At 40.1% G+C, this 18,836-nt stretch overlaps 1 protein-coding gene across 1 annotated transcript; it reads left to right on the top strand.

Annotated features, from left to right (window-relative positions):
* The first annotated feature begins 47 nt into the window (after positions 1–47).
* On the top strand, positions 48–18,556 carry MTPN (myotrophin). Its single transcript, XM_081212092.1, has 4 exons — positions 48–224; positions 9,130–9,243; positions 10,539–10,622; positions 15,503–18,556. Exons 1-4 carry the CDS (start codon positions 153–155, stop codon positions 15,587–15,589), a joined length of 357 nt encoding a protein of 118 aa, XP_081068218.1. The 5' UTR covers positions 48–152; the 3' UTR covers positions 15,590–18,556.
* Positions 18,557–18,836: the final 280 nt, after the last annotated feature.

Below are 18,836 nucleotides of genomic sequence, written 5' to 3'. Positions count from 1 at the left end.
AGGCAGCAGTCCAACCGCCGCCGCCGCCACCAACGCCGCGCCCGCTTCCGGTCCAGCCCCGCCCATCTCCTCCTCTTCCTCTTCCCCCGCCCCTCGTCGCGCGAACGCTGCCAGGCCCTCTCGCCGTGTCCCCTGTCAGGGCGGCAGCCGCTATGTCCGACAAGGAGTTCATGTGGGCCCTCAAGAACGGAGACCTGGACGAGGTGAAGGACTACGTGGCCAAGGTAAGGCCGCCGGGGGTGGGTGGGCGGGGAGGCAGGCAGGGAGGGAGGGCGGGAGAGCCTGGGCGCCGCTTCCTGGCCTTGAGGCGGGGTTCCCCTTCTTCCTCACAGGACCCGCCGTCATCTGCTTCGCAAACTAAAGGTGCCGGGGCTCAGGCCCGAGCTCTTCCCATACTACACTCTGGAGGCTGTGTGTGTCGATGTCGCAATCCACACATGCTCAGGGGTGCTCTTGCCTCACTCCAGGGCACCGGAAATGATTTGGATGGTGGGTGATCCCCTCCCCGCCCGTCCGCCCCCCTTCGTCGTGGATCTACGGTACATCTTTCCTGACGCCGTGATGGAAGCTGAAGGGAAGGCTTTGCCTCTTCCTCCTGTTAGAGGCCTAGTCCCCGCCCACCCTTATGCTTGAGCTTGCTTGTGGAGAGCGTGCCATCGTTCCTCGTCAGTTTTATAGAGGTTCAAGCATCCTCCCTCTTTCCCCAGATCGCTCTTTCTGAACCCTTCCCCCCCCCCAAAGGGTTAGAGGGCAGAATTGCCCCACTCCCAAATTATATTGGGTGAATTGTATGCTGCAAACGTAAAGCCACACCCTTTCTTTCTCCAATGTGTGGTCCTTACCTGCTATATCTGTATTTATATTTTATTTTATTTAGCATGGAACAAAATATAATCGCTGCATGATAAGAGTGTGAAGGAAATGAGATTGGTGTCCCGACACCCTGCTGGGTTTTTAATTGAGCAAATGGTGATGAACTAAAATAGCAATGGAAACATTGAATGGAAGACCTTAGTACCCACTAGGTTTTTATTGAGCCAAAGGTGATAAAATAAAGTAGCATTGGAAAAAACTCAGTGGGGAGGATTAAGACCTTAGTATTCTTTAGCCAGTCCGGTTGAGAGTGTATAACAAGTTGTGTTAAGAACTAATTAATCCATCTCATAAGAACTGGAGAAGCATGCATGAGATGCACCTTTTGCCATTCAATTATATATTCTCTCTTATTCAAACATTTATTAAAAAGTGGGCATGACAGCCTCTTGTGCTGTTCTGTGCAAGGGTAGAAGTAAGAGCTGGTCAGCAAAAGGATTTCATTGTCTACTTTCATGTTTCTGGTGGCCAAATAAACAAATAGCTGATCTGCAGAGCCTTCTGCCTCCAGGGCTAGTGGTATAACTGATATCAGAAATAGGGTAGGCAGATTTATAAGAGAGCCAGTTTGGTTTAGTGGTTGGTGTTAAACCAGTGCCTGAGAGACCAGGGTTCAAATCATTGCTCAGCCATGAAACTAAGTGAGTGATGCTGGTCAGTCACAGTCTCTTAGCCTAGCCTGCCTCACAGGGTTGTTGTGAGGATAAAATGGAGGCAAAGAGAACTATGTACACCAAATTGAGCTTCTTGGAGTAAAGATGGGATAGAAATGGTGGCTTTCAACTACCAAAGCCTGGCTGTAAAATTGGGTGTCCTTGGACAAGGTGCAGTTTCCTGGAAATGGAAGGCAGTGGAGTTTTGGTAGAAGTTGGGTCCAAAAATGATGTTAGGGCAATAGTTCTAGGTGTTAGGGGCAATTTCACATTTAATAATGTAGAAAGAAGTGAGGACACTGAAGCCCCCTGGGGCTCTTGTGTTCAGGCATTTTTGGCAGCTGAGGCTACTTAAAGGTAAAGGGACCACTGACCATTAGGTCCAGTCGTGACCGACTCTGGGGTTGCTGCGCTCATCTCGCTTTATTGGCCGAGGGAGCTGGCATACAGCTTCTGGGTCATGTGGCCAGCATGACTAAGCCACTTCTGGCGAACCAGAGCAGCACACGGAAACGCCGTTTACCTTCCCGCTGGAGCGGTACCGATTTATCTTACTTGCACTTTGACGTGCTTCCAAACTGCTAGGTTGGCAGGAGCAGGGACCAAGCAACGGAAGCTCTCCTCGTCGCGGGGATTCGAACCACCGACCTTCTGATCGGCAAGTCCTAGGCTCTGTGGTTTAACCCACAGCGCCAGGAGGAAACCACTTGAGGATAGAAGCTGCAGGCAGGAAAGTTCTGCCCTCCTCATCAGTGTTCCCCTTTTGCTTTTAAATTGCATAGACGTGCCCAACTCATTCACTAAATAGTTGGGACACTTCAGTATTTAAATCCATGAAACTACTGCCTTCCTGTGTAACAACTTTGGAAAGTACCCAAGTATGGTTGCTTTCAAAGTATGCTGTGTAGCTGGGTAGACCTTTGGTCTGATTAGTGTTGTTGTTTTATATACTATAGAAGTAGGCTATTCTACTTCACAAAAGTTTTATAGGATGAAGGGATGTAGGTTTCATAAAACGTGAATGTCGGGGAAGAGGGAAAGTACCGTATTTTTCGCTCTATAACACGCACCTGACCATAACACGCATGTAGTTTTTAGAGGGGGAAAATCCGTAGGCATGCCACCCGTAGGCATTCCCTCCATAACACGCACAGACATTTCCCCTTACTTTCTAGGAGGAAAAAAGTGAGTGTTATGGTGCAAAAAATACGGTAAGTATCTATAACAAAATCACTTCACCCAGCTTGTAGCTATAGATTTGTGTAGGCTCTGGCAAACAATTTTGGACAAAGTGCCTGCTGTAGACTGATACCTGTACTGAAGAATACTTGGTGAAGAATTTAGGCAGTCTATGTATGACATTTGTAAATGATGTACAAATTCCAGGATAGACATATATCACTTTGAAAATTAGATTGGTATACAATATCCTTATTGTGTTAGGGTTTGGTGGTGGTGATGTTAATCAATTTATATATTAACAACACTTCTATTTTTTTAAGGTGCCCTGGGTACTCTATGTAGAAAAGCAGGTATTAAATACTGTATTAAATACAGCAGGTATTAAATAACAATAGCAATAGCTACAACTGTGGGGTTCTTTCCAGCTTGAAATAGCATGCAGAGAGTTAAGAGAGATGCACTCATCTACTTTTCCATCCTCCTCCTCTAGGCTAATAAAAGAAAGCGGCCTTCCCTAGGGTGCAATTAGCAATATGGAATGCGTCTTTGTCTGATCCTATATGGTACAACAGGACATTATAGTGGTGATCATATTTGTGTGAAGTAGTCATAAACATACGTTCAGCCTCTTCTATTGAGTTCTGAAGGTATGAATCTGCTGGTTCTAGGTTCCATTTTTTGTATTTGAATTGCACAGACATCTACTTAGCACATTACTTAACATCAGGAATAACTTTCTGACTTAAGAGCTGTTTGACAGTGGAACAGACTGCCTCAGGAGGTTTTTAAACAGGTTTTTAAGCAGAGGTTGGATGGCCATCTGTCTTGGATGCTTTAGTTGAAATTCCTTTGGGGTCCCTTCCAACTCTATGATTCTATGATAAACCTATGTGACAAGAGAAGCTAATCAGCTTGCCATGCATGTACAATTGACTGCAGTTAGGCACAAATACTTTAAAAATGTGAATGGGCTTATAATGGGGTTTGATTTGACAGGTCTTGATTCATAATAAATTAATCAATAGTCAGACTTCATCTTGAGTACTGTTTCGAATTCCTGGGTGCTGCACTATCAGAAGAATGTGAACAAGTTCAAACAAGGTTTAGAGGAGAGCAACAAAGACTATATGGTCACTGGTATGAAAAACAAGTCCTGTGAAGAAAGGTTGAAGGAACCAGGTTTGTTGAGCCTGGAGAGGAGAAGAAGTTTAAGAAGGGGCTTAATTGCACTTTTCAAATATTTGGAATGCTGTTGTGTAGAAAGGGGCAAAGTCTTGTCCTCTGTTGCCTGGAGGCAGTAATGAGTATGACAATGGAGCCAATTACCTAGGGTTTTGATGAGCTCCTCCCTGGAATTCTTCAAGCATAGGATGGATAGCCATCTGTTAGGGATGCTCTAGCTCTGGATTCATTGCAACAAATGGGGTAGGTCTAGAGCACAACTCGGGTCAAGTAGGATTCTGTGAAAACCTATTGGCTGAACTCAGTTTTCTCTATGAAAGTCTCATCAGCTCTGACTGAGTCATGAGTATATTCAACTAGCCCGATAAATACTACTATCCCTCTGTGACTTGTAGTCCATGCATTTCTGGTGCTATCTGCTGTACTCAGATGTGTTGGACTGCACTACAGTAGATCCTTTCTGTTTCTGCTTGATCTGTGTCAGCTCCTGATAGCAGCCTCTGCTGGTTTCATGTTCAAATTTTTCTAGTGCTCACTTTAAACATTTTTCTTTCAACTGTCCCTTTCTCCTCCACCCCAAACATTATTTCCAGACTTCCTGTTTAGAGACTTTGGTTAGACCAGGGATAGGAAACCTGTGGTCCTTCAGGTGTTGGACTACAACTCCATTCATCCTTGACCTGGGACAGATAGGACTAGATGTTCAGCAATATGTAAAAGGCCACATTTTATATTATGTTTTTGTTAACAAGATTTATATGCTGCTTGATTGTAGCAAAGCCTAAGCAGCTTATAAGAAATATTACCATTATAAATAAAACAGTTAAAAATAGGTAATTCAAACATTTGTTTAAAAAGCAATTACAATCAGCAGTAAACACATTAACATCTACTTGTCTGAATAGCTTCCCTAAACAAAAATATTTTAAGCAGAAAAAGAGTACAGTGGTACCTCTAGTTATGAACTTAATTCATTCTGGAGGTCCGTTCTTAACTAGAGGCGTGCTTTCGCTAATGGGGCCTCTTGCTGCTGCTGCGCCGCCAGCACACAATTTCCGTTTTCATCCTGGGGCAAAGTTCTCAATTCAAGGTAACTCTTCCAGGTTAGCAGAGTTTGTAACCTGAGGCGTTTGTAACTTGAGGTACCACTGTAAAATAAAAGAGCCTGATGCCAATTCAATAGACACGGAGACTTTTGTTTTTGCCTGCTCATATAGCACATCAGCTTCCTGTTTTTCTGGCAGATTTGACAAAGAGATTAAGGGTTGGAGAGTCTGAAGCAAAGAACTGAAAAACTCTAATTAAAACCAAGGCCCAATTCAGACAACTCTTCTCCCTTCTATTGGGCCTGTACTTGTGTTGGATTAATGTACCTGTTTGCTGTGAACATTTCAGTATCAAAATGATTATATTGTGGTTCTAAGATTCTTGTAATCTGACACACAGAAAGGCTCAACCATGTCGCCAGCCATTCCTGGATGAGATGTTCTTGCTTCCAGAACTAAGGAGGCCTGGTCCAGAGTTCACATTTCCTCATTTGCTGCCTCTCTTGTTTAAAAAGCTAGACGGGGCAGTATACACAACACTTCATCAGTTCTCCCTTGTTTACCACTCACCACAGGAATGTAGCAAATTTGATGTCCTGGATCTTAAATTTGCCTTAAATCAGATAATTTGTCAGTTTCATCAAGGTAACCACAGTTCTTGGGTTGAGTTCTATTAACTTCCACCAGCGCATTTAATTTTAAGCATCGTAACATTCCTCGAGTCTTCGAAGCTTTGAAAAAACTCAAATCTATGTATTGTATTTCTCTGGGCAAATTTATGCTTCTCACCTGATAATTTAGTTGCTCTTTTCTCTACTTTCTGTGGTTCCTTTTCTTTGACATAAAGAAACTGGAGCAAATAGGTGTTCTAAAAATCAGCCTGCTGTAGATCAGAGTGGGCAATCATTTTCCTTCTTTCTTTTTCTGTTGAGGCCTGCATTCTTTCGGGAGTAATGTCTTGGGCACATGCCAATTGTGAGAAGGGCTGACTTGAAGGATTGGACTGGGACAGAGCCAAAAGAAGACCCCCCCTTTCTCTCTCTCTCTCTCTCTCTCTCTCTCTCTCTCTCTCTCTCTCTCTCTCTTTCTCCTTCCCTCCTGCTTTCTACCCAGCAGGAGCAGATCACTTGCAGAGGACTTTTGAAATTTGTCTTGAGTTCTTTGTGTGATATGAGGACTTTAGATTTATATTTTATAGGGGTTTGTTACTTTGTGTCTTCTCAGTTCCTTTCCGAATAATGTTGGTCTTAAGAAAGCCAAGTTACTGACTTCTGAGAGCTTACTACTTTCATCTTCAAGATCTTTTTCCTAAGTAACTGCAGCCAACCCAGAACCTTTTAGTGTGTGAGAGAATTATTCTACTATCTGATGGTTTACATTCACCGTGAAGAAATATAAGACTTCTGGGATACGTTTTCAGTCTTGAGACACTTCGAAAACTTTAATTGGAATCTAGACTTTCATTTTTACTTCTTCTTGAAGGGATATACTATAAGAATCCTTCTCTTAGAATGAATAAATAGGTTTTCTTATACTGACACATATTTCCCTTAGGTTATGCATTACATGTATGAATAGAGGAGGTAATATTGACCTGAAAAGAGCCTTTAAGTGCTTATTAGTTAGAAGCTGAGAAGAAGGTACATGAAGTGGATTTTTATATTGCTGTTCAGGATAGGAGTTGGTATTATCAGAACAAGAGGTGCATTCAGTGGTCTCAAGTGATTAGGGCATTAGTGCTGATGAGCATTCTGTACCAGTTTGACTGAATTCAGTATTCAAAGAAATAATCTTTTAGTGTAACAAAAGGGAAATGCAAAAGACAGGCAAAAGCAAAGATAGTTGGCTTGGCTTAATAATCAGAAGGAAAAGCAATGAACATTTTAAATTATAAACTTAGAGTTGCGCAATTAAAAGATTTATCACTAAATTTATTCATTGTGCTTTTTAAATGTTCTGATGTCATGGTACATCAAATGAGTAAAGACAATAAAAATTTAATTCAGTCTTATAATTTGAGATGCAAATGAATGGAGGAATTTAAATGATCAGACTTTATCAAGAGTCTTATTCAGAGCTGGAAGCACAGTATCTATATGGTCTGGAAGCCTTTGAGTTCTAATAAATGAAAGGGACATTCAGCATAAAATTCTGAACCATAAAAGAAAAGTAGCTACCAGTACTTTAGAAAAACTGTTGTTGTGCCAGAAGTATGCCAAAAAGTATATTGTGACAGAGTAAATTGCTACATTCTTGGAAACTGCTAATTATTTGAGTTAAGGAATTTATTGGGTCATTGAACTTGGGACATGATGCAATCTTTTAAGATGTTTGTGGTGTGTGGATCCTTCAGAATTTTCATACAGTGCTTGCTATAAGGACTCTATATAACACTTGAAAGTATAACAAACAAAAGACATGGACAGTATACAGAATTTGGTAGTAACTTTTAATCTAATCAAGAAAAACATTAAATTTTGTAGATATTATGTCTGTTAATAGTTGTGTAGAACCTCTAGGTTCAGAATCACTATACAGTGGTGCCCCGCAAGACGAAATTAATTCGTTCCGCAAGTTTTGTCGTCTAGCGAATTTTTCGTCTTGCGAATCACGAAATCCCATAGGAATGCATTGAAAATCAATTAATGTGTTCCTATGGTCAAAAAAAGTCCAAACAAAGCCAAATTTGGTACAACAACAGTTTATTAACTGCTCTTTAAAGTCACACATACTGTAAAGAGCAGTTCAAAAATTGAAGGGAAAATAAATTAACTTTATAAACATGACAGAAAAACATTTAAAAATCAACAAAGTGTACAGTACATTTTCTAAGACTCTGGGGGACCACTCGAAGAAGGCTCCTCTTCCACTCTTTGCTTCTTGCTGAAGAACCCCCTCCTCAACTGTTCCCCCAGCCACCCACCACACAGAAATTCAAATCCAGAATTTTTTTTAAAAAAGAGCAGAGTGGCCCAATGGTCACAGAAAATCATAAAAATGCAGAAAAAAAAACACAAGCTTCCAGATTCTTGCAAACCCCTCCCCAACTGTTCCCCCAGCCACCCAGCACACAGAAATTCAAATCCAGAATTTTTTTAAAAAAACAGCAGAGTGGCCCAATGGTCACAGAAAATCATAAAAATGCAGAAAAAAACACACAAGCTTCTAGATTCTTGCAAACCCCTCCCCAACACCAAGTCCTTGAATTCCAAACACCCCAACCCAGAATCCAAAACCCCCCAAAAAAGTTTTAAAAACTTAACATACCAAATGGCTGCAAAAGAAGTTTTGGAAAAGCTTCAAAAATCACCAAAGTCTTTAAAAACCTCAAAAAAGGCTACTATGTACACTGCGTTCTATGAGTTGCTCCTCGAAGTCAAGTCGCAACTGTATTAACAGTGTTAAGAAAAAGGAAACAAACTTGCAAGACGTTTTCGTCTTGCGAAGCAAGCCCATAGGGAAATTCGTCTTGCGAGGTACCACTGTACTGTACGAGTTGCATTTATGGACTTCTTGGTTGCTTCACAAAGCATCTTGTGGCATCATCTTCCATCTTATGGAAGAAACGTGATGTAGAACAGGGGTCAACAAACTTTTTCTGCAGGGGGCCGGTCCACTGTCCCTCAGACCTTGTGGGGGGCCGGACTATACAGTGGTACCTCTGGATGCAAATGGGATCCGTTCTGGAGCCCCGTTCGCATCCTGAAGCGAACGCAACCCGTATCTGTGCGTGTGCGAGTTGCAATTCGCTATGTCTGTGCATGCTACTGAGAAGTCATGCTTCCAAAATATCTACTTCTTAAATAACTTCTAATAGTATTAGTAAGATTTCACAGCTACATTAATACCACCTGCTGTACATTTATTAGTCCTAGTAATGGTGAACCTTCAAGCTATGAACAGATCAAAGTTTGGGAAAGTTAAAAGAGGTGTTGAGGGATGACTGGAACAGGAAAAACAAATTGCTTTGCAACAAGCACTATGGATATAATTTTTGACACTCCTGGTTCTTGAAATGAGGCATTGCTTTGCAGACTACCTTCCCCATATTGCTGTAATGTCTTGAGCAAGTGTTTTGAGCAAGAGTTTTAAGCAAGTGTTGTCTGCTATGTTTGAGTAATGACCATAGTTAGATCTCAGAGCTAAATTTGATGTAGAATTACATAAAATTATTAACTTTTTTAATTCTGAAGGGTGAAGATGTTAATCGGACACTGGAAGGTGGGAGGAAACCTCTTCACTATGCTGCAGACTGTGGACAGCTTGAGATCCTGGAGTTCCTTCTACTAAAAGGAGCTGATATGAATGTATGTATGTTGATTAAAACTCTGTCTAGTTCTGGTTTAGTTCTGTCTTTGACTGAAGACAAATGATAGTTTTCTGTGCATTTCAAAACAATGATGTAGAGGCATAGTTGTCCTTGTATGTATGTGCATATTATTATTATTATTAGTAGTAGTAATAGTAGTAGTAGTAGTAGTAGTAGTAGTAGTAGTAGAGGCATAGTTGTCCTTGTATGTATGTGCATATTATTAATATTATTATTAGTAGTAGTAGTAGTAGTAGCAGCAGCAGCAGCAGCAATATTTGCTCCACTGTTGCCTCTTGTTCAAACAGGTCTTGCATGTATTTTAAACAACACAAAAACAGACTATTCATTGGAAGGGATCATGAGATGTGTCCATAAGTAAAATGCTTCTTATGCTACATTCAGCACTGTGAAAACTAATATGTCTCCAGTCTTCAGTAACTGGCCGATAATTAAAAATAACTAATCTGGTTAATCTGAATGGCTCAGACATTTGAATGATTCAACAGTTCACTACACAATTTGTATGAAGTGAGTTTTTACGCTTCCATTTTATTTGATACAATGCAATTTCTGTCTGGTTCATATTAGACTTATGAGAGGATAAATCTGCTTCATTGTTAGCATTCTAGTAAGATAATAGTAGTTGGTATTATCTTAGAAACTGCTTTCTGCAGTAACTGTGTTCTATTCAAGTTAAAGTCTGCCAGTTTTCTAATGTGTTTTGTATACTAAGTTTTTATGTAAATATTTTCGCCCCGTTCTTCAACCAAAAAATATCCTAGATGAATCAGTAACAAACAGGGCAACATCTACCCTTAGGCTTGCAGTCTAAAAGCCATGAAACAAAAGGGGAAAAGAGTCTTTAGGAAATAGGAAATCAAGAAAATCCATGCCCAAATTCTTAAATGTATGAAGTTCCTATGATGACTAGCTGAGATGAAACACTTCAGGGAGAATAGGAGACTAAAGGAGATACTTTTTTGGAATGGCCTTGCCTCCCATCCTTCTCTCTGCTGTAGCCTGATGTAATTCCATTTGGTAACCAATTCCAATAATTAACAGCATTTATAAACCATTTCAGGAAAACTAGGGACTTGCTTTTGCAGAAGTAAAGTGTATGTCTGGACTTGCTTTCATTTAGCAACATTGCAGCTGGCTAAATATGTTCTGTGTGCAACAGTACCCTTTTTGGCAGATACCCACCTGCCAAGAATGTGATATCTGAGCATTATTAGATATAGTATATTGTAGATGGAATTTATTGTGTAACTTCATTTCTCTTTCGTACAGGCTCCAGACAAACACAATATCACTCCACTCCTTTCAGCAGTTTATGAAGGCCATGTGTCTTGTGTGAAGTTACTCCTGTCAAAGGTAAGAAGTGGAGACTTGCCTGGTGGTTTGTTAATCATTCAGCAACTTAACAAATGAAATGCCTTCAAGCATTTCATCATATATATTTTTTTTAAAGTCTAATATTCATTGGGTGGAATCCAGCTACGTCATGTTGGGAGTAGACACATTGAAATCAATGAACTTACATTGGTTATGACTTAGCAGGTGAGAGGTAAGGATGCTTAACCTTTCCTGTGTCTACTATTTCTCCCCTGCAATTTTCTCCTCTCTGTTAAGTTGCTTACTGATCTCAGTGGCTCTTTCCTATTACTTAGTCAGTATTACCCAGTGGGCACAATACAAAAATGGAAAAATGGAAATCTATGCCCATAGGCTTACAATATTAAAATAGACAAGAGACAGAAGAAGAGAAGCTAAGGACAAGGCTTTTAACATAACTTGGGAAAAACAAAGCGTACAGTCAACAGTGTCTTCCTTTTTGCTATGATTTAGTCTTGAAAGTCCCCTTAGGTAGCTATCTTCTGAGCTGTTCTGATGCTATAGAATGCTAAATGTAACCGCGGTGAGAAGGATAGGCAATTCAATGTGACTACAAAGTAGAGGCTAGTCAAGCAAGGAGAGAAACTTCCTACAGGAAGTTTTAGAAGAGCCACATATTTAGTAGATAAAAGCTTGTTCTAAGTGAGAGCTTGTCACACCATTGTACTGCACAAAACAGGCGAATCTGATTGGTGACTGGCTCTTCATGGTTTCTTTCGCAATACTGCTACCTAAAATTACATAGATGAAGATGCTGGTGAGTCAGCCTTCAGCCTCCTGCATACAAAGGATGTGCTCTGTTACAAAGTTTGGGCTACATGTTTTCTAGCACACTGGATAGACAATCTGGAATGTGGCCGAATTTGGCTGAAACCATTTCACAGACCACACACTTCACCTCTGGTCAGAATCAGAACCCTGCTTTGGAAAATCTGAAACTTGGTGCCCCCAGTGACTACAATGGGGAAATCAACAAATAGCTATAGTTGTTCTGCTCTCTGACATAATGAGATAAAACTTGTAGACATAATAGTCTCTTCTATAGGACGAAATTTGCCATATTTCACGCTGACAGGTGTAATGAGGAGTTGTGTTGGGCAGCCTAACAGTTTATATATAACTATATAACCCTACCTGCTTGTAAAGCCCCCAGAGATCCACCAAAATCCTTTTCTTTCAGGCAAAGAGGGTGTATGTGTGTGTCCTCTTTTCTCTGTTTCAGAACTTGGAAGCCCAGATCTCATCACTGGCTCTATAGTAAGAGCATCTGTGCATCTAAAGCTCTTCCTGCACACATCCCTCCCCATATTATTTCAAGAGGGGAGGGGAGTATCCTCCTTTTTGGGGGGGATGAGAGCCCTGCTCATCACTTGCATTTTTATTATAAGCAGTGACAAAGTAGGCAGCAGAGGTGACAAGGGCAGCTATCTCCCAGCACCTCCAGAAACTCTGGTACCTATATCTTTTTACCCATCATAAGCTTTTTGCAGGCTTATGATGGTCCCAGAAAATGGTGCCTTGCCCTCCTTGTATCAGCAGCCAGGGAGAAAGCACAGGGAGAGCTTGACTCAGGTTATGGGGACTCAGTGGGACTTCATGTTCCTGTCTGCCTTGGAGACTGGGTGTGAACCATGAATTATTGGTGCTTCTCAGTCCATTATTTGAAGCCTTCAGTACTGCTGCTACTTGACACACAGTCACAAAAAGCAGTGGAAAAACACTGGAAGACTTTCTGGTAAGTTCCACCTTGGGTACTGACGGGAAGTTAAAAAAAAAGAGCCCTGTAAAATCCTCTCGTTGAGAGCTACAGCTGTCAGTCACAAAAGTACACCCCCACTTCCCTGGTATTTTCTTTACAGGGAGAGCATCTAGGGGTACGAGAGTACGAATTTTCAGTGTTTGTGCATTTGAATAGGTTCTGAAATGTTGGAAACAGACAGAGTTGCCTTGGAACAATTCAGAAGGAAATTGCTTTGCTTTGGCTGACTCCCAAATATATGAAATGTCCCACTTTGGTTCTGGATTTGGAATTTGTCTGAAGCAAATGCACACAGCCCTAGTATTTGGTTGACTTTAACATTCTCACACTAAGGAAAATAAAGCCAATTTATTCTGAGAGCTTTTTTTCCCCGTTGGAGGTTGTATAGGACACATACCATCTCATGATAACAAAATACTGTGGTTCTCTTGAGTTAAAATTGTGTGTGTTTACTTGCTGTTTGTCTGAAAAATATAGAGAGATCTTGCTAGGATTCACTCATACTAAAACTTCAAGCCAGCAGAAGTAGGCTATGAATTGTATTATTTGTCCTTAAAGTACTTGTGGAGTCAAAAGTCTGTAGATTCATCTTTTGACTTTAAAATAAAGGCTTGGAAGCTAGTTAGTGTCACTTTGTGCTTTTTCAACTCTGGTACTGAGTATATGGGAAGGGTATAAAAAGAACAAAGGGAAAATTTGGAGAAGACCTTCAAGGTTATTTTTCTGTCAATGCCAGTAGTTTATGCCTTTGATTCAGAAAGTATATTTGATCACATCAGTATGAGTTTGTTCTATCACAAATGAGTTGATTGTGTGGATTACTTTAAAAAAAGAAGAAGAAAAAGCAAAGCAATTACAATGTTTAGATAGTGGATCCTGGATCACTGAAATGTGGCTTGCTGTGCTAAAACTCCCCTCACCTGCTGATCACTTCCATAAGTTTGCTGCCAAATGTTTTGTTGTTTTAGATCGATCTGCCTTGATTACCCTACACTGAATTGATGGCATCGGTGCATATGCATGATTGCATTTCTCCCCCATTTTAACAATCTTTTTAGTCCTATAGTTGGAACATTGTTTGTATTTGAGATTTATTTATTTTTAAGTACTGTTGGTTTTCTTTCTATACTTTTCCTTGTATCTTGACAAAACCTCTTGAGTTTCTAGTTTGAGTAGGAAACATTCCTCAACCCTTTACCCCAAAAGCAAGACACATTATTTCAATCTGCAGGCTGGTTAAAAAGAAATTAAATCTATGCTAGCTTCATAATGCAACATAGATGTTTACTAATCTTGTGGAACATTAAGACCCCTGTAGGATCTTCAGCAAAGAAAACGTTTGTTCCTTAATTTTCCCCCTTCTGCAAGTAGTACAGGAGCACTCAAGCCAAACGTCATTTCTTGCCCTCTTCCCCTTTTGTGTTCTTTTCTCATGCCATTTCCCTCAAATGTACTCCAAATAATGTGGAGACTGACATGCTCAAATTGATTTATTATTTTACCTCAAACTAAGGTGTACTTGGAAAATTTTCAAGTGTGGCGATTTCAAGTGAATGAGTGTTCCCAGACATAGCTGACATACTAATCATAGTGATTGGCTATAGTCTCTTACAGCCTTGACTTTGACAGAGTGGAGCCATTAAGCATCTTTGGGCCATACTTCTGTGCTTGTGGTACTTCAGACCCACCTGACATCCCCTTTAAAAGACAGACAACCCTGTGGAAAGTTGACAGTCTAACTTGAAGGAGTACATCAACCTTTCTTCTAGGCCAATGTCTGTAATAATTAAAGTTCTTTTAACTACCACATTTACTCAAATGTAATACTCACCATTTTTGGCCAAATTACGTTGCAAAAATTAAGGTGTGCATTAGATTCAATGGCACTTTTACATTCAGCAGCAAATACTTCCATTTGGTTTCAAGGTTCTGAAAATTGAGGTGCGCATTAGATTCAGTGGTGCATTAGACTCGAGGAAATATGGTAGGTTTTTAACTAGACAGAATTTCAATCCTTTTATCTCTGAAATGACTGCATCTAGGAATAGTAACTGTTGTAGAGCTTAACCTTTTCCAACATTTTGTAGAGGTGCATGTGGGTGTGGAGGAAATGCTCTGTAAGTCTGATATTTATATTCCACTGTACACCTACATATATGTACGCCTGCATGTATATATATATATATATATATATATATATATATATATATATATATACCTGTACACCTATATATAAAGCTCCGGGAGAAGGTTACTTGTAGGCGAACAGGTCAGTGTCATCTAGAGTTCTTTAATTTCATTTTCCTTCAAAAGTTGCAACACTTGGGACCAGATTCAACTAAATTGTTGCACTAGCAGGAACCACCATGAGTCCTGCTAATACAACAGGGCCACCCATCCTCCTCTCACCCAAAACTACTTGGGGGGGTGTCGGGGGGGAAAACCCTACCACCACTTGTGGGGAAGGGAGAGAAGAGCAGTCCATCAGGCAAGCAGAAATGTTTGCACTGACAGAACAATCACTTTGAATTCCACCCTGGAGCTGTAGGAGGTCTTTAGCAGAATGGATCCCAGGCCACTAAAGGTGTATGGTAAAACTCCAGTGTATATGCAAAGCCAGTAAAGGCTTTGGAACAGGATTGTGGCTGTGGCTCTGTATCAGAAGAGGAGTCAAGTAGGCAAGGTTTGGGAACCATGGTTTCACCTGGATTTAATTGGCATTTTGTCTTAAGATAACTAGAACTGAGTCTTTTGATTGAAAACTTTAATGTATATTAATACTTTGAAAATACTATTATTCAAGTGGGCCCAAGAGGCTGGGGTGTCTTCATGGGAGCATGAAGCTTTCTATAACTTAAATGTGCTATTTGGATTGTGATATTACTTAAAGCCTGTCTTTTTAATGGTGAATGAATTGAAAATGATCTCTCTTGTTTAACGCACATACCCTAGTCAAGCCAATGTGACTCTAGTTTAAGAAATTATATAGACTGTAAAGTAAGAAAACAAACGTACCAGGACCCTCTCACGAGAAACTGCTTCTGGTACATGTAATTCCACCTTTTCTCTAAAAGTGACAGCTCTTCTCATCTCTTTACAGGGTGCTGATAAGACTGTGAGAGGGCCAGATGGTCTAACTGCCTTTGAAGCCACTGACAATCAGGCAATCAAAGCTCTTCTCCAGTGACGGATGGACTGAGATCTAATGTCTCTCCTGTGGCCTCACACTGCTGCCTGTCTGTCACTCTTTGTATCTTCCAGCTTCTTCAGCTAAATATTGGGGAGGGAGGAAAAAAAATCACAGTAAATCAGACTAGTTAGGTACCTCTATCAAAAAGACAACCTGCTTGGAGAAAGTAGAAATCCATATAATTGGTTTCTCCTTAGGACTTTGTTCAGGGTACAATTTTCCCCCCATTTCTAGCAAAATTGAACCTCTGCTGGAGAAGGGGCGAAGAATGGAGTCTGAAATTTAGTCTGCAAACTTTCCTTGTTCTTCTAAGACTTGCTGGAAGTTTGTCAGACAGAAGCTCCATCCCTGTACTTTCTAACTTGTAAAGGCAGTAGCAGCCCTGTGCTGCTATGCTGTCATCTCCCAGTCAAGGCACTGGGATAACTGTATCCCTGTGCCTTACGTAGGTTGTGCAATGCTGAAGGCTTTGGTTTATCATTCCCCGGTATTTAACAGTTGGATGCCACACTAATTTTGGGTGCCTATTTTAACATGGAATATACAGTGATAGCAGGAATGCATCTCAAAACGGGGTGCCAAGGGATGATCAAAATCGTGTGGGGTTTTTTCCACTATCCAAACATTTTGTGAAGAACCAGCCAGATGATAGACAGTGCTTAGTTCTGGGTAAGAGTTGCTCTTCAAAGACTTCCAGTTGGAACTTCCTCACCCCAGCACATCATAATATTAACTGGAAGAAAGTGACAGCTCCAGACCTATTGGTGCTAGAGGATGATGACTTTGCCCTTCAAGATTTAGACTCAAAGTATCTTAATTACTAAAGAAGGAATGGCTCTCAGTTTAAGTTAATTTCATTCTTTTAAAGAAGGCAGGAGCTTCCTTTGCCCTAGTTTCATCCTCAACACATTGATCTTGTAAAATGCATATGTCTCTGAAATAAGATTTGAGTCACTGCTGTGGCATTGTCTATGAAAAATGTAATTTGACAGATTAAATAGTCATGTTTCCAAAGGAAACCCTGCCTTTATTGCTGCCCAATAAAGGATGCTTCTTTCTACGTGACATTTCACAAATACTCTTCAAGATGACATTTTTAAAGAACATTCAGGCATAAGGTTTTGTAATATGCTAATGTGTTGATTAGAAGATGCTGGGGCAAATAGCACTTGGATATTCTTCCTCAGAAACTATGGATAAATTTTGTATCATGTTAAAAATTTCCCACTGAGGCTTCTACTGACTTTGCATCAAGATGTGCAATACAATGTCTTCATTGTCATCCAGGTAACTGGCGTGTGCTTTTGTATACACATTTCATAGTATTGAATGTACCTTTTCAATTTTGAAAGCATTTCATTTGAATGGGAAAACCCTCTGTATACCCTAGTAAAACAGAATTAGGAATACGGCCTCTATAGACAATGCAAAATTGCAGGCTAGCGTTACATCTTAAATTGCCATTTATTTGTCCCTTATTAGCACTGATACCACCCCCAACATTCAAATATTCAGCAGCAAAAGGGGGAAGAAACTAGATTCTTTAAAGGCTTTCTTAAAAGTAGAACCATGTTAATCTGGTTTTGTTTTTTGTTTTTTTTGTATTGGTGCAGGAATGTGATATAGAAATAGCAAGCTTTGCATGCAGAGTCTGTGTAGTCACATGTTCACCTTCCTATGCGACACGAAAGGCGTTGCTTATGAAGATGCTAATTCAGTAAATGAACATGTTCAGATTAATTTTAAATCAAACGTTCTTAGTCATAGTAAGCATGATCCACTTAATATCTCCTGAAGTCAAATGAAAGATCTGATGGATCAAGTGAAGGAGAAATTGAAATTGTGCTTCAGGACTGGCTATTTCATAACCCTGTGTCCATTCGCCTTCAATCCTCCTTAGATAGTATTAGATCACTTTGAGCCTCTTTCGTGCAGTTTGTTGCCCAAACATTTGAGGCTCTGCCTGCTTGCCTTTTCTTTAAAAACTATCATGTTGGCGTTTTGCACAGTTCTTTTTTTCTGGCGCATCTTTATTCGCAACTAGAGATGGATTCTGATGTGTGGCTATAATAAAGTATATTCTAGCCACTTGGGTCAGAATACGTAAGTGTTTGCTCTAAGCCAAACTAATGTTTCTGAATTTGCTATGGCATAAAAGGTCCACCCACTGTTTTCTGTCTTAGAAATTAAGAAATCAAACCCAACTTTAGATCTTGGTGTGAACAGATCATGTGCTATTCATATCATATCCTGCTTTTCAGAAGAAAAATGATGGCTACCAATGTCTCATGCTAGCTCTTAGATAGTGAAAACTCTTGGAGTAAATTCTTTTTCCAGGTAGGAAACTTAAGAGACGTCAAAGCTAGCACTCTAGAAATCAAATTCTAGCACCAATATCTTTCCTTTTCTTTCAGATTTCAATTTAAAATAACGACTTGCGGTCTTAAAGCTTTCTGCTCCCCTTTGTATAGGCATTGCTTTCTTAACTTAGTTCTTTAATGCAGTACTAAATGGGTTAATTGATGGATAGAAGAAGCTGGTAAGAGTGGAATGTCCTAGTTGAGCAGTTGCAGTGTTGCATGCTAAATCTCAAACTGAACAGTCTTATATTTTATAAATGGGGAAAACAATCACATCTTTCTACCCAACTGATGGAAGAAAAATAGTGCTTTGTGCATTTTGATATTTGACCTTTTTCCACAATGTAACTATTTTGACACAGTTTGGTTTATCATTATCATGGTTCATAGACATTGGATTGCTAAATGATACTGTGTTAAGTTTGTGTTGCAAGAATGAATGGAATAAACTTGAATTGTGCTATAGAAAAATCTGAAGCTTTATCTGTCTCTGTATACTTCCCACGCTGTTCTCCCTCGACTGCCAACCTTATAGAATTATAGCTCTACTATAATCCTACGCATCTAGCACTTTGCAACTTCATTAAAATCCTTTATAAAACCCGTTTTGTGTACCCCACTATTCCCTTGATATTATGGTAGTTAAAATGGCAAACCTCATATTTTGGGAAAGGCCTATCTTGATTAAGTACTTGGAAGCTCCCAGCTCAAAATTATAATCCTGCTGCCTCTGATTTTATGTTCGATTCTTCTCTCATAGTTAGATGAGGATGCAGAACATGTCCCTTAACACACATTACCTAGATCAGCAAACCTACAATTTTGGGGGATGCTCAGAACTCTACATTACAACTCTTAATTTTCTGAAAAGAAACATTCCCATA

Source organism: Podarcis bocagei, assembly GCF_964188305.1.
Source record: "Podarcis bocagei genome assembly, chromosome: 10".
In the NCBI taxonomy this organism is placed as follows: domain Eukaryota; kingdom Metazoa; phylum Chordata; class Lepidosauria; order Squamata; family Lacertidae; genus Podarcis; species Podarcis bocagei.
Note: the sequence above shows the minus strand (reverse complement) of the source record. Positions and strands in the feature narration are given on the sequence as shown.